This window comes from Macrobrachium nipponense, chromosome 1 (genome assembly GCF_015104395.2).
Source record: "Macrobrachium nipponense isolate FS-2020 chromosome 1, ASM1510439v2, whole genome shotgun sequence".
Lineage (NCBI taxonomy): Eukaryota > Metazoa > Arthropoda > Malacostraca > Decapoda > Palaemonidae > Macrobrachium > Macrobrachium nipponense.
The window spans coordinates 157,825,126-157,850,807 of record NC_087200.1 but is presented as its reverse complement, the minus strand read 5'-3'; the positions used below and the strand labels follow the sequence as shown (position 1 = coordinate 157,850,807).

General features: G+C 34.7%; 1 protein-coding gene across 23 annotated transcripts in view; it reads right to left on the bottom strand.

Moving 5' to 3' along the window:
• LOC135219782 (E3 ubiquitin-protein ligase lubel-like) overlaps positions 1-25,682 on the bottom strand; it is a 238,943-nt gene that overhangs the window by 33,492 nt on the left and 179,769 nt on the right. For 11 of the 23 annotated variants that reach the window (XM_064256842.1, XM_064256838.1, XM_064256837.1 and 8 more), the window contains 7 exons: positions 24,101-24,265; positions 23,229-23,358; positions 19,113-19,385; positions 10,888-11,061; positions 7,130-7,204; positions 3,469-4,230; positions 2,899-3,150 (listed from right to left, as the gene is read on the bottom strand). In XM_064256842.1, the coding sequence (XP_064112912.1) occupies positions 2,899-3,150; positions 3,469-4,230; positions 7,130-7,204; positions 10,888-11,061; positions 19,113-19,385; positions 23,229-23,358; positions 24,101-24,265 (1,831 nt within the window). Of the gene's footprint in view, positions 1-2,898; positions 3,151-3,468; positions 4,231-7,129; positions 7,205-10,887; positions 11,062-16,717; positions 16,787-19,112; positions 19,386-23,228; positions 23,359-24,100; positions 24,266-25,682 lie in introns of all 23 variants that reach the window. The other 12 variants (XM_064256836.1, XM_064256839.1, XM_064256841.1 and 9 more) reach the window with 12 other exon arrangements.

Here is a 25,682-nt window from a genome sequence, read left to right as displayed (position 1 = left end):
TATACATACATACATACATACACATACATTCAATACATTCACATATATATAGATATATTATAATATATATATTGAATGTATGTGTATGTATGTATGTATGTATAAAAATGTGTGTCATACGCATTCAGTACTTGCATTACATTTTTACTTGAATTTCGTGCATACACATGTGTGACTTAGATGGCAGTTCAATATTCAAAGGTGTGTTATTGAGCCAATATCGTATATATATATATAATATATATATATATATATATATCTATATATATATATATATATATATATATATATATACACACGTCTGTTAATTGACTGGATGGGAGAAATTAATATAAAGGGGCAAAATATATAATTGTAATTTTATAAGTATTAGGATCATGAATAGAGTGCAAAGTAACTGATTTTTAAAGATGATACATTGGTAGTTACTGAAAGCTTTAGAGATGATTAAAGAATATGATAGAGCGTGTAAGCATTGAAAGTTGAAATGGAATGTTAGAATGAGTAGCGTTATGTTATTTAACAGAATCCAAGATGGTGGAGCAATGAATAGTAGCAATGATGGAGGTAGAAAGGAAATGGTATATTAGCAAACGTACTTGACAATTGATGTAACAGATGATGACTGGAAGAGAAAAGGATGCAACACAAAACAGTTGAAGTGAGGAAGGTGACAAATTATTGAGTTGACCATCTATTTTGAAAATAAGGTTTGTTTGGTAGATGCAGTTGCAAAGAGAAATATGTGGAAACTGTTGAATAGAATTATTTGTACATTGTACGAGGAGGAAGAAGGTTTGAAGTGTGGAGAAATGTAGAGATGTGAGAATGTAGTTTAAAAAAAGGTTATCATCGATAGAAAAAAAAAGTGGATTATTGTTCTGGGTGATTTGTTGGTCATTTATAGGACGACTTGTCTGTAAGGTTTGTACAATTAAAAATGTTTTGGGGTAAAAAGCAGGAAAGAAAGGACAAGAAGTGCGGGTTAAATGGGAGGGAAGAGGTTCTGGAACAATGAGCCTTAACATTTAGGATGAATGAGTGCGTGTTTGAGATAGAAGAGAGTGTCGCATTGCTACTATGCTTGAAATAGCTGACATTGTGCAAGCTCTCTTTTCTGGGGTTCATACTTAATTAAAAAATTACGGGATAAATATTACTGATTTTTCCTTTTCAGCCACTCCATGTCAGGAAAAGGTTTGTTCATACACACACACACACACACACACACACACACACAAAACACACACACACACACACACACACACACACATATATATATATATATCTATATATATGGTATATAGATATATATATATATATATATATCTATATATATAGTATATACATATATACATACTACATATACATACATATATAATAGGTTCTGGTAGGTTATTTAAAAATATTGATGGAAGGATGTAACTTCCAAAAGCTGAATCTGAAACTTCATCCAAAGGATATTTGGAATTCCATGGAATTCCCACCTTTTGCATTTCATTAGGAGCTTAGATGATATGGCGTGTGAAGTGGTACACACATTAAATGGCTAAATAGATTTGAAATTGTAAGTTATTCACGACAGTCACTAACAGAATTTCCTAAAGGTCATAGGTCATGTGTCAAATCAAATAATTTCCTACAGGTCATAGGTCATATTAAATCAAATAATTACCTACAGGTCATAGGTCATGTCAGATAAAACAATTTCCTAAAGATCATAGGGCATGTGTCAAATCAAATAATTTCCTACAGGTCATAGGTCATATCAAGTCAAATAATTTCCTACAGGTCATAGGTCATGTCAGATAAAACAATTTCCTAAAGATCATAGGGCATGTGTCAAATCAAATAATTTCCTACAGGTCATAGGTCATATCAAGTCAAATAATTTCCTACAGGTCATAGGTCATGTCAAATAAAACAATTTCCTAAAGACCATAAGGCATGTGTCAAATCAAATAATTTCCTACAGGTCATAGGTCATATCAAGTCAAATAATTTCCTACAGGTCATAGGTCATGTCAGATAAAACAATTTCCTAAAGATCATAGGGCATGTGTCAAATCAAATAATTTCCTACAGGTCATAGGTCATATCAAATTAAATAATTTCCTACAAGGCATAGGTCATGTCAGATAAAACAATTTCCTAAAGATCATAGGGCATGTGTCAAATCAAATAATTTCCTACAGGTCATAGGTCATGTCAGATAAAACAATTTCCTAAAGATCATAGGGCATGTGTCAAATCAAATAATTTCCTACAGGTCATAGGTCATATCAAATTAAATAATTTCCTACAAGGCATAGGTCATGTCAGATAAAACAATTTCCTAAAGATCATAAGGCATGTGTCAAATCAAATAATTTACTAAAGGTCATAGGTCATGTCAAATAAGATAAGTGAAAATGTAGATTTCATAGCCAGAAGGTCATAACGAAAATGCATTATCAGCAAACTCAATGGAAAATATAATAAAAATAAATGTTTTTTAGTTTTCAATAACTAAAGATATTAAAAAATGTCTAATCCCATTCCGCATAATACAGATCTGTGATATCACTTATAGTCTTAAATACGGCAGGCTTCAGTATTCTTTGAAGTGAAAAAGAATTATGATCTGAATGATGCCAAATAATTTAAATCCTATAGTTCTCGATTATACTATTTAATATACAGAAATTCTCTTCGTTCTTCATAAGAACGACTTGCTTTTATTTAAAATTGAAAACATCAGTCGACGGTGATCTAATTACGCTCATAGTCATATAACACATACTAAAAATAAACGGTTAAACGTTCGGAGCATATAAGACGGATATCTGTTCCGATCTTTAGTACCTATTTGTTTTAGATATACCCTATAATCTATTTAAAAAAAATATATGGCTGTACCTTGGCCAGTGGTGTCCTCCTCCCCTTCGGAGGGTTCAGGAGTGGTTAAAGTGTTTTCTTGACCCTCAGGAGTAACTGATCTACTTAGTGACTCACGAGCAGACGTTTCTCTGGCCATGGCCTTAGCAATGGCCTTGCCAACGATGGCCGACGCCTTCTGGACTGTTACGGGTCCCGTGCGTGTCTGAGCCATCCCCGGCTCCTCCAAAAGGTGGCGCTCTGGGCTCTGCTTGCCTTCATCACCTTCAGTGTCTGGAAAGCGAAACGACATGAATTCAGAAAACCTGCGGATCTGACGCTACCGACTTGTTAGTATGAATGAAAAGCATAGAACAAAGCGAAAGAAAAGTTGCTGGTGAGGCACTGGCAAAATTAAGAAAAAATAGATCCAATGGAGGAAAAACAATTCTTAGAATGGAAGTATAAGACTGAAAATTGAGTGCTGATTCATTCCTCATGATCTTGCAATTGGTTTGAGGGGGGAGTGAGGCATGAGGATGCGGTCATATTTATTATGAAGGGACCACAATGACACCTCTCAGGTAAAACACCACCGCCATATCTCATTACCTTCAGACTTCCCCTTGGCTGATGAATCTGCATCTGCTTCCAAGTTACTTTCGGCTATGTCTTTGCTTTCATCACGTTTGACATTCTCGTCAGTTGTGGCATCTTGGTCAACGTCACCTGTTTGCTCTTCATTAGCAGCATTCAATTCCTCGTGTTCAGCAGCTGGGACCTGGGCAGTCTGTATGACCTCGGACTTGACATTGATGCTTGCGGCACTCAGAGAGAGACTCAGTCTTCCAGTGGTAATACTGACCGACTCTTCTTCGTCACTGACTTCGTAGTCCTCCAATAACAAAGAATTTCTAGCCGAGGCAGGAGCAGATTTACTCTCTGGCTGATTACCAGCTAATCGCTCTTTCTCCTCCAAAGGAGTCGCAATCGATTCATACCCATCGGGGGTGTACAGATCCTGGAAGGGCTTCTGATGCGCGATGGAGGCTTGGCCCTTCTCTGTGGTGTGTTCGGAGATCTGGTTTTGAGTCGAGAGGCTGACATGCAGGGTGCTCGAGTATTTCCTCGCCTTCTTTGATGCAGCCTTAGGACTAGGGGTAGACTTTCCATTCAGCGCCAGCAGTGGCTTTGGGTCGGAGTTCGCTCGACTGTCAGCTGAAGAAGTATCATAATTTGAGGATATGAAAGATGAAGGCTTATAAGGTGTGGTCTCTTCCCCAGGGGTAGAAGGGGTAAGGCGCCCCTCAAAATACTCTGATACAGAAAGGTCAGCGTAGTGAGTGAAAGCCTTGAGAGGGTGCACCACCACATCTGTGGGGGGACAGATGTTCCCTCTGTTAAAAAGATTACAGACTACAAGAGTTCAGCGTAGGCTCTCTACTACATGCAACCCAGAGCGGAAATAAAGTAAAGAAATATAAAGGCTTTATCGGAACAGAACAATGAAGATATGGACGATGGAGTGAAACACAGAGAGACAGGAGCAATTTCATAACATTAGTGGCCCATGCAAGGGAAAAGGAAATTTAGCTCTGACACTTTTCATAGAAAAGATGCACTGAAAACTACTCGGAATGAGCAAATTCACGTATATTTACTCATCATGGGCAAAATGTCGACACAAAAGTTCTCTATAATGTTGTTACTTTGAAGAACTTCTGAACATAACTGCTCTGGCACAGTCAATATGAAATGAAAGAAATTGGTCGAAAATACGTAAGGATACACTACTACTAGGGACATGTATACACAAAGGTAAAATTGCCGACATGTGTCTCAGAAGGGAATATATGTGAGGGAAGGCAAGTAGAAAGTATGAAATAAAACCTACAAAAATAGCATTAAGGAAAAGGCGTCAAAAATTGTTTTTAGGTCATCATTAATAATAGACGGATAGGAGATACTGTGTAAAGGAAAATGATATCGCACGATTAAGATTAAAACTGCTATGTACCTACTATAGTTTTCTAGAGAGAGAGAGAGAGAGAGAGAGAGAGAGAGAGAGAGAGAGAGAGAGAGAGAGAGAGCATAATTAAAAAAAGATGGTGAGATGGAATGTTTACTGACACATACTATATTAAAACATGCGTTGAAGGACAAATGTCAAGTGACTAACTGGACAAAAGTAAAAGAAATTTTTGAAAAATAAAAACACTAAAACACTTGGCTCGCGTAGTTTATACGTTAAGTAACTTAAACAAAAAACATGAAACAGAGCAAGGTTATGTGTGTGTATGTACGAGAGAGAGAGAGAGAGAGAGAGAGAGAGAGAGAGAGAGAGAGAGAGAGAGAGAGAGAGAGATTATGCTGCACAGAAGATAATAAAAAGGCCGAAATTAGGGAATACATTAATTTCGACTTATAAACAATAAGGAGAGGTAAAGAAGAGATTTAGAACTAAACATCAGACAGAGAAAAATCTGAGGTAAACCACCTAGAGTGAAAAGAGCGCTCACATAATGGGTGTAGCTACAAGTATATAAGGCGATGCTAAAAGAATAGCTTGAAAGTAATTCTACAGTATTTGCTGAAATTATCGCAAATGTTGCACTAGAGGACACAATGAAAAAGAATTCTACAAAAATTAGGAAGGGAAAAAAGTAAAATGGAAAAAAAGACAAATTACTGAAGACAATGTGAGTTACAGGAAAGAGAAAATATAATAAGAAAACTATGCTCAAGAAAATAATTATGTAAACGTCGAAAAATATACTGTGAAAGTTAAGGGAGTGTACTAATGACTTGCTAAATATGAAATAACAAGGTATTCTTGAAGAAGAAAGAAAACAAAAAGAGAGAAAGTAAAACTATGTTAAAAACTTCATCAACGATAAGAGCACATAATTTAAGGCATCAGAGATGATACGTTTTCCAAGGTATGGCCAGAACAACATTTTCCCCCTAGAGGAACATTCTAGTTGGGGAAAATAACCACCAAAAGGTTACCTTTGAGAAGGGAGAACTTGACCTAGTCAGTCTTTGTGCAAATTCACCTGCATCTTCTATGAAGAAGTGAAAAGACCCACGAGAAAGGCGAGCAATCAGTGGAAAAGGGGTAGTATAGTGAGACACTCCAAATCACCATATCTTCACACTGTCACTGTCTTATAAGTAAATAAGTCCATGATTCCATTAATAACTTCATTGTTCATTTGGCCATGCATGTTTAGGTCACAGAGATAAGCTTAAAAGTGAACACAAAAGAAAAGAATTTTATTGATAAGTTATTTTACTGCTACGAGTTGTGCTGGAGTTACAACAGAAACAGAAATATTACAAGAGAAATTACAGAAGTTCAACACCATTACTCTTATGCCACGGTAAAGCCGCTAGAGAATACCTTAATGAATGTCTAAACATGCAAGTTACTCTTATTTTATGAGCTCTCCTCTACTAAACAGCACTAAAAAAATAAATTCCATTCACTCAATAATTCAGAGAAACCTTACATATTCCTCAGTCACACTTCTCATATTACTCAAATTAGAATGTTCTACTCGTCCTTACTGTCAGGCTTTCACAGCAAGTTAAAAAAAAAAAAAGCGATTTTAGCTTTCGCTAAAACTTGCTTAGCTCATCCAACAAAAGAAACGAAGGAAAAATTGATTAAATGTCATGTGAATTCAAGCGAAAAAATGTTTAAAATTACCCATAATGAGTAATATTAGTACAACAGAATACAACATTACCCTTATTATCAATTTTAACTTTGTAAACATTCAGTTTTATTAGGAGCAAGTAACAACCTTACTCCTGTCGTATTATGATCATCATTCTTACTATGATAGTCGTTTCTCTCAGGTTCCGATTATCTAGCGTATTTAAAATCAACACTACAGAGTAAAATAACAGACTCGCAAGAAATCATGATTTTGTTTATGAAACCAATCACTGGTGAAACTCCAAATACTAATTCCACCATATCGTGACAAATCTAAAGGTTACCTGAGAGCGGAAAAAAGAACACAACCGACTTTTACTTTTGAGAGCAAAGAGTAAAATGCTATCAAGGAAACTGCATGAATTTCCACAGAGAGAGAGAGAGAGAGAGAGAGAGAGAGAGAGAGAGAGAGAGAGAGAGAGAGAATCGCTAAAATGGATGACCTTAGCTTGTAATGGCAAGAATCCTTATATGAGGCATAAAGTCCTGCGGTAATCAAATGGGCCTTAAAACTGTCATTATGTACCAACTGAAGACTTCAAGACCTACCTTCCATCCTCACGAACTGAAGTTCTTCAAATTGATCGTCGTTCTGAGCTTCGTCGTCTACTTCCTCACCTTCGCCTGGGTGCACAGAGAACACACAGTCATTTATTAGCCAAAGGCAGCAAGACCAAAGCCCATGCCATCAGTCGAAGCGGACTTGAGACTCTCTGATTGGCTAGTTATTCTTTTTCCGCCAAAGATTAGGCAATTCGTGAGACACAACTAACCAATCACAGTTCTCATGAGGGCATACTGTTATTATTAATAGAACTGATTTAAAGGGCGTTTACTTATGTGGAATCTTTTAATAGCAAGGTAATGGAAAACTCTGATCTTGACATGTAACTTTTGGACAAAATTTGATGCATTTTGGATTTATTCTTTTCAAGAAAATAATTGGTAAAACCACTTTTGATTAACGTATTATAAATCTATATAATTATATACTTTCACACTTTGAACGCAGGATTAAGCCATAAGTCATGTATGTAAATATCAAGTACTACTGCAAAACAAATGTTCCAAACAGACACAATAGACAGAGAAACACTTATGAAGACAAGGGAACATTAAACCAGAAAGGAAGGTTCTTTTAATACCCAGTTTACTTACAGCTTAAGATTTAAGATAATATCTAAGATAGTAAGTCACTGAAACAAAAGAAAATCTTCGTTCAAGTTTCGAGCTTTCAAGGCTCATAAATGGTAAATGTTTTCTAAGGTAACAATAAACTGGGTATGAAACCTATTTAGGTTATTTGGCTGGCTTACAAACATACATACAAACATCATATATATATATATCTATATATATATATATATATATATATATATATATATATATATATACATATACTATATATCATATAATATATATATATATATATATATTTATATTAATATACACATACATATAAGTATTTACGTATATACTATACCTATATATTATATGGATGTATATCGGATAACCTACTGGACTCTTAACTTCTCAATTCCATCATTTCTGAGGATAAGTTTCCCGCTTCAAATTGAATTATGAACTCAGTTGGATTGGAACTGAAGTCCGTGACAGCAGGTTGAAGGCAATAACCAGAGAACTTGAGAGGAGCAGCGATAACAGAACTTTCGCTGACCTCAGTTCGACTTCTGAGGTGGAATGGGAGAGTCTTCTTTCTTTTACGAGTTCTAATTCCGAGGTTTTCAATATTAACAAATATTAGCAAATTAAGAAGCTAAGAATTCGTTGGGATGGGTGCTGATTTCATGGAGCTCTGGTAAGTGCCACCAACAAATTGACAGTAATTTTAAGGAGGAGAATCAATCCTTAATTTGACAAAGACGCCATAAACTTATAGTAAACAAGATACTTTATATTCATACGAAAGCTTTTGGAAAAACTCATAGATTGTTTGCATATCAATACTCATAAACACCCTGGACATTAAGACACAAAACATAAAGGTGACAAATGAAAGTGGGATTTGTAAAGAAGAAAAAGGCAGTTTTTGTAATACTGCCAACATGCATCGAGAGAACCAGCATTTGCGAACGAAAAGTCCAAATACTGCCAACATTTTGTCCAAAAGTGCAAATAAAGATAACAGGCAAGGTAGATATAAAAGGCATATCTAATATATTGCAAACAAAAAGCAACTATAACCATAAAAAGAGGTTACGGTACAGAAAAAAAGAAATTAAAATCATTTAAAGTAACATGGATATTTGTTAAACCTTTATTTTATCAATTATCAACTTGCAACAATGATGACAGAAATTATGAAACATATACTTGGTATGCGTCTTACATCAATGAACGGGTTTTCAAACTTTTGTTCCTTACGTGCCGAAAAATGTAACATTCATAAATAGTCGTAGGACCTGAGTCAGGGCCCTTGCAAGATGTGTACAAATGAAACAGTAAGGAATTACATGCACGTTCTTAAAAATGTCAGTGAACATCTGATTTTAGCAGAGCATTTGTACCACAGGAACTAAAAGGAAATGGAGTTCAGATGGACAGCCGTTGGAAGTCTTTGCGTTAGACGAACCAAAGTTCTGTCAGACCATCCCGGGTGTAGGAATAATATCGTAATCCAGTCACAGCACAGTTTAGAGGAAGCAGTACTATTTTTGTGGCTGAGCGATACAAGATAACTCCGCCTGTTGCATAATAATGGCTATCATGTGCAAACAGACATGTAAACATGTAAACAGGTGCACAAACACCACGATTTTCTTCATACGCAAAACAGTATCTTGACTTAAAAAGATGGAATCTTATTTTTATTTATACATTAGACTTACAACTCCATTTGTTTCATCCTGAAAGGAAAAAATTTAATGACTGAATAATAAAAAGAAAACAAACTTCATACGTAAACTATCACATTTATTACTACACATTTTAACTAAGACAACTACACTTAGTACTAAACGACAACGCACAATTAAAGAGAAATAATCAAATGCTAAATTTCATCTACTCTAGATTGTTAGGCAGCAGAAAATCATTATGCCTTGACATGTTAATACTCATCATGCTCGCTCAAGGGAGTCATTTCTTCGAGGTGTTTCTGAATTAGGGGCAATGTATATGATCCCCGTTTTCATTACGGCGATATATTTGGCAAATAATAGTTTTAAATATCAAGGAGAAATTAAATCCTAAAGAGAGAGAGAGAGAGAGAGAGAGAGAGAGAGAGAGAGAGAGAGAGAGAGAGAGAGAGAGAGAGACGCAATTACTTATGCATGACGTGTTCATTTACAGTCACACATCAAAGCATTACTCATCCATCTTTAAAATCTGGCTAATTCCAGAAATACTTTATGCCCGCATTTAACTAATTTCAGTGATATCTCAAGTTCAAGTCGATGAAAACAGAGCTGAGAAATAGTTACATAGTAATAGTTCCGAGGAGAGAAGGGAAAGACGAATGAGGCACAGAGGAAAAGCAAAGACTGGGGCTGAATAAATTACTGGTTCTTCGAGACCTATTTAGAATTCAGGTAAATTAACGTTAATTACTAGTCCGACGTCATTCACTGAGATATGCCGTCACAATAAAATCTTTGAAAGGATATGTGTTATTACGGAAAAATAAAAAGTGGGGAAGTAATAGGTTACATAACACAGAGCTGTTTATAAAGTCCTATAAAGAGATAACTGATTTAACGAATATGCTGATAGGGAAATAGTGAAAAACATAAAACTCTCGGGGTAAAATCCCTGTTTTTAGCAAATATCCATCGAATAATTTCACATCGAAAAAATTCAAGAGACGATAAAAGCCTTCACGTTAATTTATCACTAATTAATAATTTTCGACCTTATTATTTCTATTCACGTTCGACTCGGGAAATTCGCCTGATCTCATATCAAACCGAGATTTCCCCAACACACGGATGACTGGAATAGTACTACTCATTTTGGAAACATTATACACAGCTCTAATTCTTCGAAATAAATAAAAAAAACATTCTGTGACGATGTAGTTGTAGTTGTAGTAGTAGTAGTAGTAGTAGCAGCAGTATCAAACCCAATAGCAGTATCAATAGTAGTGGTTACAGTGCAGGCAGATGTAACTGTAAAAGTAGTACACAAAATATGTACCTATTAGGGGTAGCGTAGTTCAGTATGAGATAAAAAAAAAAGGACCGATTAATATTAATAGTAGCATAAAATCCCGCAACAGCGGGCGAGCAAGCAGAGCATCATCAAGAGCAGCGCAAACAAAAGAGCATCAGTAGAGGCAGATTGCCGACCTGACTGTGGATCGGAGAAAGCTTCCACGGGGTCTGAGTCCCCGTCGGCATCGGAGTAGACAGCGTCTGCGACCACCACCAGGAAAGGGAAGGCAGCAAGGAAACACCCGAAGAAGCAAGTGAGTAAAGAGAGCGATAAGAAAAGGAATGAAAGGGCAAGGCTGAAGGGCGCATCTGGGGAGAACGAAAGGGGACACGAAGAATTTTGAAATGAATCGCTCAGGAAGTTTTACCTTTTCATTTTGTTTTTCAAAAGCCATTTCATTCGACACGAAAATTTCGTAGTATTCTGTATATAACAGCGTCTATTTCATATCCTATTTTCCCTTGTTTTGCACTAATTTCAGTATATATCAAGTTCAAAGTATTCTTACCCAATGCCTTAAATCCATGCAGACATAGAAGCGATGGTTATACAAGCATTTGAAGAGGAACGGTTAATTCAGCCTAAATACAGCATTACTTGATTTTCAGTAACCTAGTAACTAACTGAAAATGAATCATGATTTATCAACGATAAAAAGCTAACAGATATTTTACCTGAATACGAGAAGAGAATGAATTAATGACCAGAGATGTGTCAAATAATATGGCTTTTCATTCGTGCAATAAAATGAGGGTCTGCGTGAAATTAAAATGTTAGCACGAACAAAAGGTATTGGAATGAACGAAAGATTTTGAAAATGAACTGTATCGTGAAGAAATGTCATGTTGAAGATGAGAGAAAATGCTCATGGCTGGAAGTCAAGATTCTATAAATAAATAAATCAAGTAAATTGGAGAGTGAAATAACCGTAAATATAAAACTGTTTGTCCGTCCTTGTATGGGATAATAATCCGACTTTACAACTGATGACTGATGATGAAGACCATACAAAACTATACTCAAAACTGGAAATTGATAATCATTGCGAAAAGCAATAACAAAAACAAAATAACAGTAGTAAAATCAAATAAAAATGCGACATATGTCAAACAAAAATGGTTCAAATACAAGAGCTATGAGATTCACGGGAAGAACAATGCTCCCAGAATTAGAATTTACGATGGGTTGTCAAAACCTGAATTATTACTTCAAAAGTAACCCTATTACTCCAGTCATTTTGTTGTATAGTTGTTGGTAAGATGAAATCAGAGGAACTTCAAAATTACCTGACAAAAGTTACAGAATACCTTCTACTGTGGAACAATTCATAATTATAACTTATATAAATGAATTTGTGAATATATTGTGTGGAAATACATATCAATCATTAGTTATCCTATGTACGGTCATCTCTCCAGAAAAGTGCCAATATAATATGCTTTCAAACCGACACAAAGGTTAGCGTGGCTTCGGGTTAAAAACCTTTGAAATGAAGATTCGGCAAACAAAAGCTCTTACTTTCTGTAACGAAAAGTAAGTCATTGTTGATCAAAGCTAACTGGAATCCGTACAAGAGGAGCATTGCATTTCAGAGATGGCTAAACCAAACAAAAAATAAAAAGAAGATAAAATCGAGGATAATTCAAGCACTATAAGAGCTGAAACTCGCGATTAAAAAAAAAGACTTGTGAAGCGAAACAATAACAGAATGAAGGAAAAAGAACATTTGATCGAAAGAAAGAAAGGAAACTAAAGACGTCTATAACGAACCAAAAGGATGGATACTAGAAAAATAAGAGTTTCTGAGAGAAAAAGACATAACAAAATAAAACCATATTCACACTCCAAAATGTCAAATTATTAAAACTCTGTTAAAACTTGCAGTAAAGAAGGCCACTCGCTTCATAGGAAATATGCTACGGATAATTCATGTCTTTTTTGGCTTTTTTTTTTTTTTTTTTTTTGTTTTTTTTTTTTTTTTTTTTTGTACCAGATAATGCGAAAATGATTAATGCAAGTGCGTTAATAGCGACTTTATATAATCCTCAGTTTAGGAGGGGTAGAGATGAAGGTCTTCATTTAAGCGGCTGTGTATATATATATATATATATATATATATATATATATATATATATATATATATATATATATATATATATATATATATATATTATATTTATATTTTCATATACAAATTATATATACTTATATATATACTAGTATATGAATTAATTATACCTAATTCCAGTATTACATGACGTCCCATAATTCATAACATTTGATTAGTTATAAAATATTCCGTTTCACGTCTCTGGTATATTATATCTTTGTACAGACATACATATAGAAAATTAATATATATATATATATATATATATATATATATATATATATATATATACATATATTTAGTAAAAGAGATTAAGCTGTCCAACTACGTCCTTGAACATAGAAAATTTCCAAGCAGTCACATTATCCTTTGCAGGTTCTGCTTATCTTGAATTATTTAACAACACACCGCCTACTCATAAGGTACACAGATCTCTCATGAATGCTGCTGGATAATTCCCTACACTTAGATTGCAGAAAAGGAAATTATTTTATTAAGTACTTTAAATTCTTCTCAGCTCGATAAAAGCAATAATTATCTCAAGAATTGAAGAGAGAACCGTTCAATTTTAACACAACCTTTCAATCATTCAGGTCTGTTTGTATACTGAACGTATCCAGTCAAAGTCTATCATTTGATCTGTCTCTGAGTCTCTTGAGCGTAACAGTTGGAATCCGATATGACTATAATCAAAAGAGGTTTTTTACTTGCTTTGACAGAGCCGGACTTTGTGTATGACTCATCCATTCTCAGAAAAACTTCACTTAACGTATTTTGTGAAAAGAAACTTGAGAAAAAGAGTTAAAATTCGTCTTCCCTCATAAACCTCGCCAAAATTTCATTTCGGAATGAGGTAACTGTCTCTAAACACAATAATCTGGATTTAATCCTTGACCGAAGTTGGACAGGCGAAAATACAGATCTCTCTCTCATCAGGCAGATTAAATTTTGAATTAAAGTTCAAAGTCTAACGTCGATGTCAGTGTTGCAAAGATAAATATCTGGACCAGAGAAGCACTTCAATCCCTACCCCTGTATTCATAAATCTCCTCATCTTCTACGTAATTTTCCATTCCCTCTGTTTCTGTCTCCTCACTCTCATCCTCAGCTTCTTCATATTCCTCCGCTTCATCGTCTTCATCATAATATTTCTCTTCTTCCTCTTCTTCTCTTCTTCTTCTTCTTCTTCTTATTCTTCTTCTTTCCTCTTCTTCTTCTTCTTCTTCTCTCCTTCTTCCGTATCATCATCATCATCATCATCATCCTCATTTTCATCATCTAAGTCTGTAATCGAAATTATTGTTGTGCTTGGCTCTGGAATTAGTACTCAAAACGGGACTGCCGATTCTACTCACGATATGATGCATTTGAATAACCAGTAACAACTGGACATTTAAGCATCATTCTTTGAGGGATGAATAGATTTCCTTTGGAAAGTGAAGCAGGAAAAGTTATTAGCCTTGAAAAACGCTAAAAACCAATGCCATAAGAAATTTACATTAAAGATAGAAGCCAATTTCTACTGAAAAAGAGCACTTTTTTTAAGAGATTAGCGCGTCAAAAAATTATAGTATAATAGCGTAAACAATAATTAACTGCTTCATTCATGTATAATAAGGTAACGAAGAAGAGCGAAGGAAGAAGAGGACTATCACAAAGAACTCAATTTAAGCCTCAGTGAAAAATAATAATTCAGGCATAAAACGAATACTAAATAAACAGACTAAAAACTTAAAATAAACGTAAACGCAAAGCATTCTTGAAAATCAAAATTAACGCCTAATAAAATATATACAATCAAAATTACTTTCCACAAGACATGTAGTACTCTGTAAATTGGATCAATTCAAAACAATATGCACTGTGACTATAGATTTCTAAAGGTAACATAAAATCGCCTTGCCGAGATTGCTGTAAAAACAAGACGGAAGAAAAGTTGAATGTAATTTCAGCATTAATCAGACATTGAAAGTACTTTGGAAGACATAGCCAATGTTCAAGATATATCATTTTTGCTGTGTTCCATATGAAAAGTTCGTAGTGTATTGAGTTTTAATAACCTATTGGAATGCAACTTATTTTTCGTTACAAACTGACACTGCACAGAATATGACCAGTCATATGGGTCACAAGACGATGCACACCACATTTTTCAAACGGCATCCACTTATTAGTTGACATTCTAAACTATATGAAAACACCTGCACCAGGATAGATAATAAGGTTAAGGCTTCCAAAATCATCTGTAAAAATTCTTAGGGAGGATTAAAACGTATTTCGTTCACCCGTTCAAAACTTGTCCTAACTAGACACAGGGCATCTCAACTGAAGGTGGCAAAACATCGGAATACAAGAAACCACACTGTTAGATTTTAGTTCGGAGCTTTCGATTCTTCTTCTTTCGTCGTATTTTTCGAAATGAGAAATTGCTAAAACAAAGATAACTCTCTGCAAAATTACAGATTATCTTTTATTCGAAAAGTCATAGGCAAAAAAGGAAAAAAAACAAGATAGCATAAATTGTACAGACAGGCATGCTTTGAGGTTTTCACAACAGATAAAAGCATGATCTTGCGGTTTATATAACCACTACTGAATGACATGAGCAAAACAATCACACTTTGCAAATAATGTACTCTTACAAATTAATAATCCGTTAAAATTAGCAAAACGGTAAAATAATAAAAGAAAGCTTTTAATGTTGGCCAAACAATCAAGACAGATTATTGTAGACAAAGATGGATGGCTCGCGCTCCTTGTAAACGAATGCATTTATTTCCTTTTAACAGAACAGCGCACACGACAAAAGGATTCGATTCTCACTCACTAAGTGACTAGGAGTTCCAGTTCCCATTTACGGAATCATGCCTTTAGCTGTCGACAGCATATAATTACGATTCTTAATGATGAATTTGTTTTTGATTCCAGTCTAAATAGGACGTTTTCATTGCCTTGGGCTACTGAAGCTTCCCGGATTCAATCTATGCCAAATTTAGAGAACACTAAATATGGAAATAAACTAGACCTAATCACACATCATAGTTCCGGACTTACAGTGTGGTTCATGGTAGGTAAAATGCAGTGCTAGGTGAAATTATAATGCAAAGCAGCTATCATATTACTGAGTCTGTAGAATCAGTGAGACCTAATAAAAATGATACTGTATGCAACAGCAACTAATGGTTCTTTTTTTTAAGCAAATTCTAAAGTCAATTCCATAATATTCGATGATTTAGAAGAAAAATGACTGCCAAGTCAACATTTACTGTTGACGGGCCAATATGTTTTGAAGAAAATAGAAATTATTGCAAGGAAAGAAGAAAAAGAGAAGAAGAAGAAGAAGATGAAGAAAAAGAAGGTGAGAGAGAGAGAGAGAGAGAGAGAGAGAGAGAGAGAGAGAGAGAGAGAGAATGGCAGCAGTAACCAAGCCTTAAAGAAGTCTCTTCTTAAGGTCTTGGCCGTAACACTATACCATCGAATATGCGGAATATTCTAAGCTGTCTACATAACGGCAACTCAAAATTGGTTTAGGGACCGGGGGACAGTATCCTCCATTAGAAAGATTTTCAGAGATGCTTCCTTTTACATAAAGATTTTAAATGCCCTCATGGCACAAGCAAGTAGTTGAAAAGTTCTCATTTAAGCAGAGATGTATCTTCCGTGGTCGAATGGTGCGAGCTCCTAAAATCTCATGACTTTGATGCGGCGATTACATTACATCATTCTGACCAGAATTTCAAATAATAGATTCTGTCAACTTCTCAGAACGTTTGACACGGAAGCCCACAGGAAAATCTTTCTTCGGAAGAACCACTTTGAGGCGGTACTATGACAATTCCTGTAGTCAGCATTACCGACTGCCGTAAAATACTCATAATAGTTGGGACTGACGACTCCCGCCAGCAACTCTTCAATAGTTGATTCTAAAAGAAAGAAAGGAGTGAATGACAGCAAAGGGCAATAATCAGGGTAAAAACCAAAGACAGTAATATCGGTAATGGCCAAAGATTATCTCCTCTAACCTTGTGATAACCTGGAACGGTGACATAGTATCACAGTGAAGTTGACTGCAAAGTATAACGTCAGAACAATAAATGAAACGTTTATATATATATATACATATATATTATATATATATATATATATATATATATATATATATATATATATATATATATATATATATATATGTGCATGTGTGTGTGAGTGTGTGTGTGTTTGATAGCTCTTACATAAGGTTGCTTTGAAGACTGGATTTCTTCCATTATAAAGTTTTTCTTCGACAAAGCTTCTAAGGGTGGTGTGAACACTTTTCTTTACCTCATAAAGTTGACTTTGACGGTGGGCATTTCTAAGTATGATATAAATAGCTCTTTAGGTATTTCCATTTTCACTGAGAAGTACGAGGAGAAAATTATTTGTAACTCACCACCATTATTTCTAGACTATAAGGCACTTTGGAAAAATGGTAAATTTCAGTATTACACAACAAAGGTTTGGTCTGTTCTAAAATCAAGGCCATGTTTATACGGAGATTTTGGTTATCATATAAAAGAACTAAAATAAATAAATTCTCAGAGAATTATGGGACTTATTTACAATCTTAAGGAGCGCTTAACAACAAGTGAATAACTTGACGAGCTGTCTTGAAAACATGAGTTTTCAGGAACTTTTCAACGTTTAAACAAATATTTCTTTTGCTACAAGGATTTGCTTAATGATTCTTTCTAGAAAATTCTCTCTCATTCTCATATATCGTTAAAATGGTGATGTTTTCGGAGATATAAAATAGAATCATACTACTATGTATGAATCATTACCACAAGTTGGATCTACTATTTCCATTATAAACCAATTTAGACCTAACTACTTATTGCAAGATGTGATCATTACACGTTAGTTCCAGATTAGTTCTTATATCAGTCTGAGCAAATGGAAAGATGGGTATAGTAATAAATTAATAAAAGTGTAATGAAATATGCGATATAGTCGAGTAATCGCACGTCTGTGTATGCACGCATGTGAATAGTACCGGCAAATGCATTACTAGGTTAAGCAGTTGTTAACTAACAACCATGAATAACGAAAAATATAAAACAGAATTCACACAGAAAGCAAAGAGTCAGCTATCTATTTAGGTGGTATGTAGATGCGACGCTCATAGTAAAAAGCGAAGAGGACTTTTGTATATCATGAAATGGTACACCATTTATATATATATATATATATATATATATATATATATATATATATATATATATATATATATATACATACAAACATTAAGTTATCACTGTCGTTTAATATCTATTTCGCTCTACCTGGGAATCGATGACTGATTCGGCACCTGGGAGATTCGAACCGTTTATCAATTATAATTCCCTTTCGGTGATAATATTCCCCAGGAGGAGCGAAATAGATGTTAAATGACATTTGTAGCTTCATAGATGTAAATATAAAAAAGTCCCGATACCTGTGATGAAAATTATATATATATATATACAGGCAGTCCCCAGGTTACGACGGGTTCGGGTTACGACGTTCCGAGGTTAAGGTGCTTCTCAATTATATTCATCAGACATTATTTCCACGGTTACGATGCATGTTCCAGGGTTACGACACCTACAACACTCATCTAGCAGATAAAATATGACACCAAAAATGCAAAATAATCAATATTTAAAAGTTTTTTTTTTATCAAAAATGCAATAAGAATGCAGTTTACATAGTTTTCAATGCACCAAAAGCATTAAAAGTAAGGTTTTCTTAGGATTTTTTATGATGTTCCTATTTTCGATGATTTTTGGTTTACGACGCGTCTCAAGAATGGAAAACCCCCCGTCGTAACCCGGGGAAGACTGCCTGATATATATAGTATATATATATATATATATATATATATATATATATATATATATATATATATATATATATATGTGTGTGTGTGTGTGTGTGTGTGTGTTGCACGTTAAAACACCCATAATGCTGGTTTATTGAAATGTGACTCCTGATATACGTATTCACACAACTACGAGCGAAGTAACAATAACATTAGACTACAGTACACATATATCGGTTAGTTTTTACAAAGAGCCAAGTAGTACTTTCTAAAATGGAAGAAAAGAAAGTTACAAAACAAATCGAGGAAAGCAATCTATACGAAGAATAGCGCTACGAGTAATATATGCCGTGAAACTGGTACAAAAAATAGTTCGAAACAGCACTACTAAGTTTGTCAAGCTTTCCTACCCTCGTCCGAATCTATCCCAGCAGTTTCACTCGCGGTGAATAATTCGTCTTCGTCTTGCTCCTGCTTTGTGTTCGCTTTCTTGGCCATTTTCTTTGATCTTACGGATTCCTTGACTAGTTTCATTTTTTTGGAAGCAATATTAACATTAGCATACAGCTGCTCAGGTGGCGGTTGGGCTTCTTCCCGCAGCGGCTTAATGTTTGCATACACGTTTTCGAACACATCATCATCGTCATCGTCGTCGTCGTCGTCATCTATCCATGCAATTGTATCTGCCGTTGAAAATTTCGTTAAAAGTTCTTTCTCTGCAAAACGTTTTTGTGCGTAAAACTCATTCAAAACACACCCATATATATATATATATATATATATATATATATATATATATATATATATATATATAGATAGATAGATAGATAGATAGATAGATAGATAGATAGATAGATATGTACATTTGTGGGATTTATTACTTCAGGACAATACTTTTCTAATTCGCTTTATTGCTTCTCATTTTCGAGGGCAAACCTTTGAAGTAAAATATGAACTTTACTGCTTTGTTCCTCCATTTATTTAGCGTCGACAGCTGCCTCTGCCATTCAGGACTATACTAGTTCCAGTGAGACGCAACTTCAGTATATGGGTGGGTACTGTCAACAAAATGAAAGACAGATACAAGAACCCGAGAAATAAAATTAACAATGAAAATGTCCGAGATCTTGATAATTCTCCATGAAACTGCACAGGACTGGATTCTACGGCTACATCAAAATTGTCTATGGCCCGATTATTTATCTATTTATTTTTTTAATGGAAAAGACAGTCCAAAGACACCTGGACTTTCGGAGTAGGCTGCTGCAACACAGTGCACACCGCCTCTGCACCCACAAGCCACACAGCCATCCTGATGTACAACCACAGTGTGTCTAATAGGATCATTTAGAGGGGGTTTCATGTTAAGCAACTTCACAAAATGCTGACATATGGCCCCATTGTTTCTTTGGGCTTGCAGTTGCAGTAGTCGTCGTCTTCCTAATGTAATTTCTGTCTAAGGGCTTATATGAAGCTTCCAGTTACCGAAGCACAGATCATTACATTATAACATCCAACTCTAAATCCCCAGGTGTCGTTGGATTGTTTTCCCCCAAAAACAGAAGAGAAGGGTATTTCGGGGCATAGTAACTCTTTATGGAACCGAAGGTTCAGTCTTGTTCATTTTCATGGGAATTATCCCGATCTGGTAAATATTCATTGTTAATTTAGTTTTTCTGATTCTCGATTTTTGACGTTACTCACCTATACCACGACTTAATGGCTGAAACAGCTGTTAACATTAAATAAATGAGCGACAAATCAGCAATATTCATCTTATACACTAGTTTTACCCTTGAAGATGAAAGGATTTATATAAAATTAGAAGTGTTGTCCTCAAACGATAAAAGCCACATGTACAATGACAACTATATATATATATATATATATATATATATATATATATATATATATATATATATATATATATATATATATATTCTCAAGGAAGCAAGGGAGAAGTCTTCTGGTAATTTAAAAGGCTTAATAAAGCCTATTAAATTACCAGAAGATGTCTCCCTTGCTTCCTTGAGAATATATCTCGAACGACTAAACTTTTTGCTGTGATATATATATTATATATAATAGATATATATATATATATATATATATAGATATATAGATACATATATATATATATATATATATATATATATATATATATATATATGCAAATAAAACCATAAGATCTCAACTTCTTTCACATGAGTTCTTGGACCACAATAAAAAAACATCTGCGCATAGTGCATAAAAAATCCCAATAGGGCTTCTCGATTGACTTCCTCTTTTCAATAGATTGCTTTCTTCATGCTTTGGTAATGAAAATAACTATCTTACCCATATATTTGTGTTTACTTATTCATTTGTAAACGATCTGAACAAACTCCCTCTCTCTCACTCTCTCATAACACACACACACACACACTTAAACGCACACAAGCATACAAAAACACATACACACACACACACACACACACACACACACACACACACATATACATATACATACAGATATATTTATATAGTATATATATATATATATATATATATATATATATATATATATATATATATATATGAGATGAGTTCGACTGTGTTCAGGAATTTCATAAAAGAATAAAACACCACAGGAAAATGACAGGCAGAACGTCAGTACCAAGCACTTTCTCCTGTTTATTTTCCTGTGGTGTTCGCTTATATAATGACGTCATGGGCACCTACTGAGATTTTTTAAGCATATATATATAATAATATATACATATATATATATATATAATATATATATATATCTATATATATATATATATCCTATTTACATATATATGGGGTAAGGTATTTATTCTCATTACTGAAACATAGAGGAGGCAATCATTCTAATGAAACACTGATAAGAGGGATAATCAAAAAGCTCAACGGTGAAGTGTTATATCATTTAGTGCATATGAACACATGATGACCGCTATGGGTGTACAGAACATGAAATGAAAAACATAAGATGAAAACTAGACATAAAAGATGACAGAAACTGGATGATAATATTTAAGAAAATCGGTGGAACCATTTATGGGAAAAGATATTATTACAAAAACAAAGGGTAGATGGAATTTTGGTATGAAAAAATGTTGAAAACGACCAAAACAATCAAAACACATAAAATGTCAGCAGTTTCACAAAATTAAGACAACGCAAATATCGAAACACAAAACTCCAAAGCCACACCAATAACTAATAAATAATGAAAATATATGTAAAAACAATATAGAAAAATAGTCAATTTTGAAAATAAGTAATACCTACCGATTGCACAATGAAGAGGTTTCTGAGTTCAAGAATACTTACTTCTTTTTCACAGATGAATCAAAGTGTAATATCAAGGAACAATTGCTTTACATATCCTATGTCAACATAGTCATCCATTAAGTTTTCCAAAATTGATATATATATATATATTATATATATATATATATATATATATATATATATATATATACATACATATATGCTACATATACATAGATATACATCGAACTATAAATGTCCTTTAATATCCAATTCGCTCTACCTCGGAATTAATAATTAATATATTTTCATATAAGTTAACCGAAAGTATTTTCAACTATTTTCGGTTAACATATATTAAAACATCAATTCTGAGGTAGAGCGAATTGGATATTAAAGGACTATTGTAGCTCTATGTATGTATATGAATCATGGTGATGTGATAAAAATTCATATACATACATGTATGTATGTATGTGTGTGTGTTGTAATTCTGAACATTTTTTTCAGATTGAAAAATCACTCATAACACGGATAACTGATATCCCTGAAAGGCCAGACGAATAATAAACAGTACTGAAATGATGTTTTTTTTTTCTAGATATAACAAAGGCGTCTTAGCTTATTGTACTAATGCTTTAAGAACATAGTCCTAAATACTATGGACTAAAATATAAAAAAAGTTATAGAATGCAGGATTAACGTTTCCAAGCCCTTTTCCAAACGTCACATGATACCCTCATATGAGAAGAAAATCGAGATAACGGGCCTCCCTGGAATTCTCGTAATGTCATGGTAATTAGAACTACTACACGAGACTGTCCTGTGAATACGGGTTGGCTTCTCAAAATCAAAACGTCCTAAGATGACAAGATTTCCTTTACAAATCTGTATGAAAGGTTTAATTCCAAAAACATAGGACCTCGGTACAAAGGAACCCAATTCGCTCTACCTCGGAAATATTGTATCTTTATATAGATGGTAAATAAAGGGGAATTTTTTAGTTGATAATAAGTTCGGCGTCTCTTGGGATCGAACCGACGAAAAACCAGAACTCAGGACTACAGTGACGCTCCTTAAACTGTTTCAAAACCACGGTGGCCTCAGATGGAAGGCCAGTCTCTAAGATTCAGTCGCCGCATTACAGTGCTTACCTTGAGTCACGATATCATAAATTACACATCAGAACAAATATCTATTTAATCTTTAAGGTTGCCTCTCGCGATTTCCTCAGATTACAGAATTACCTTTATCAGTTTGCGTGGATTGTGTGGTAACCACCTCCTGCGTAGTGCTTCTGGAAGGTGAGGGAGACGATGATACTTCGTTGGAGACAGAACTAGAAACAGCAGGTGCAGGGGGCTGAGTCCCCTTTGCCTATAAATAATATTTGGGTTATTAAAGATAAGGCGATTAATGATAATTATATAATAATAATATCTTTGTTATAAAAACTAACATATATATTGTGTACCTACGACAAATACTAAATGGGGAGGTGGGGTGGATCCCAAGTGTTTGCGTGACTTTATGGTTTACACATCACCAAGCAACTGTATCTGAATATAAATGGCATGCGTGAATGTCTATGCACGTGCGGAAACGTAAATACATTGTGATATACTAAGATGTATTTCCTTACATGTGTAGTGAACTGAATCAGGCTGATTAATAGGGTAAATCTGGCTTCCAGGGGATTACTTTCATAGCAATTTTAAATACAGAGGGAAAACTGAAGGAAACAAGGCATTTCAGAGTCTGATGATAGTTATGAATATTACAGCCTACAGAAAAGCCACCTACACAAGGAAATTTACATTGAACGTATACATACCCAACACATCTAAAGCAAAAGGATGTTTCCTTCTGAATTTTTTCTGGCTATATTTAACTGAACTTGAAATGGAAACAATGTTTTTCCAACAATAAAATACATATGAGCCATTTTTTTTATCCCTTATTACGGTTTCAGATGCAGTATACGCACATGTTAAGTGAACACAGTGAAGATTCGGGGGAAAACATATTTAAGATGTACTTTTGTTTATAGAAAGAATTGGGAAGAATCTATAAGGGTAATAGAAAAACTAGGATGGCGACAACTGCGGCCTCTACTCGCCTGTGATGGGGAAGACGACCCCGATCCCCAGATCTTCATGAGGAAGGGCTGCAGCTGGGACTTGTTCACTTCCAGGAAAGCAGCATCGACGTCGCCGTCGTGCATCTCGAGCGCCTTCACGACGTCAGCCCGCTTGAACTTGCCCCTGGAGTATATCTCGTTGAACTGGAAGAGAGGATGACTCGGGTGATACTCTATCCCACTTGGTCATCTCCTCATCTTCACACGCAGTTATTTTGACCCCATATTTCTCAGATGTCGATCTTCTCCTCTTGGAGTTTGCATTATCATTTAAGGAATCTAATAATAAGTCTGACATGCATTAATAAACAACCCAACCCAACCCGCTCTCTCTCTTTCATGGGAGAGCCTCGTGAAAACACTCAACCTTCTTAAGTTAGTCTACCATGTATATAATAATAACAACAATAATATCCTTTACTAGAGCTCAAGTCTAAAACTCAGTAACCGAAAGGCAGATACTGTACACTAAAGCACTAAAATTGAGATGGAAGAGGTAAAAAAATACAAAGAACTGTTAATCAAATTTTGTTGACAGGATTAACAATAATGAAAACATTTCTCGAAAGTATGAAAATCTGAGTCTTTAACCAGGTCATTCCAGGCTGGTATGTTCAGTGTTGTTTTGAAGTTATCAAATGGTATCCCTGTCCGAGTCCAACAACGCGTCTACTGTATTCGAATCAAATCGCCATTTCTATAGTTGGGGTTGTTGCATAGTACTGTATCGGACCAGCAGCTTAGATTCCGAGGTCATTCTAAAGGACCTATCTCTCTGGTTGTTCTTAAAGACCCACCTAATAATAGGCAGTCGTTCAGCCACAGGTTTCCTAAGTAACAACAAAAGCAATTCTGTTAGAAAGTGCATTTGAAGAAAATATCACTTCAAAAAAGTAACACAGTTATGAACTCCACTGACAAGAGACATATTACTTTTGCTCACAATTCAAACCTAAATTGCTTTTATATCACAACTCATTACCATTCTGTTACGCAGCTGCTCACAGAAAACTACCTGGACAATTGGAAAATCCCTGTCAGGGGCACGTATGTGTCCTACACACTTGAAATTTTACAAAATAATTCGTTTATTTCAGTACAGTAATCTATGTCAGAAAGTCCTTTAAATCCAGTCTGATCATCCAACTAAATAACAGTGGCAATCCGCTTCTCTAAAACATCTGAATCAGTTCCACATTTAGACGACGACCTCAAATGCTGTACGCTTGTTTCTTTCTTTCTATTATTTTTGTTCGCTATTATTCGCATTTGCTATATCTTTCTTACTATTCCTCAGCATTTAAGTATTATTCCTTCTATCTGTGTCGTTTCATCTGCACCTACTGAAGGGCGGCCTTCGTCCCGTTGTGTATGCTCCTGCTATGTTATTTATCGTGCCGCTTTGTTCTGTTTCTCTTTGGGTTTCATGCTACCACCATGTTATTAAGAAATAGAAGAGCATCTCTGCTGTCTCCTTCTGTGAACTATATTCAATACAATTAGCCGTCACATCACTGCCATTTTATATAAAAGACATAAAATAATAATAATTATATTATAG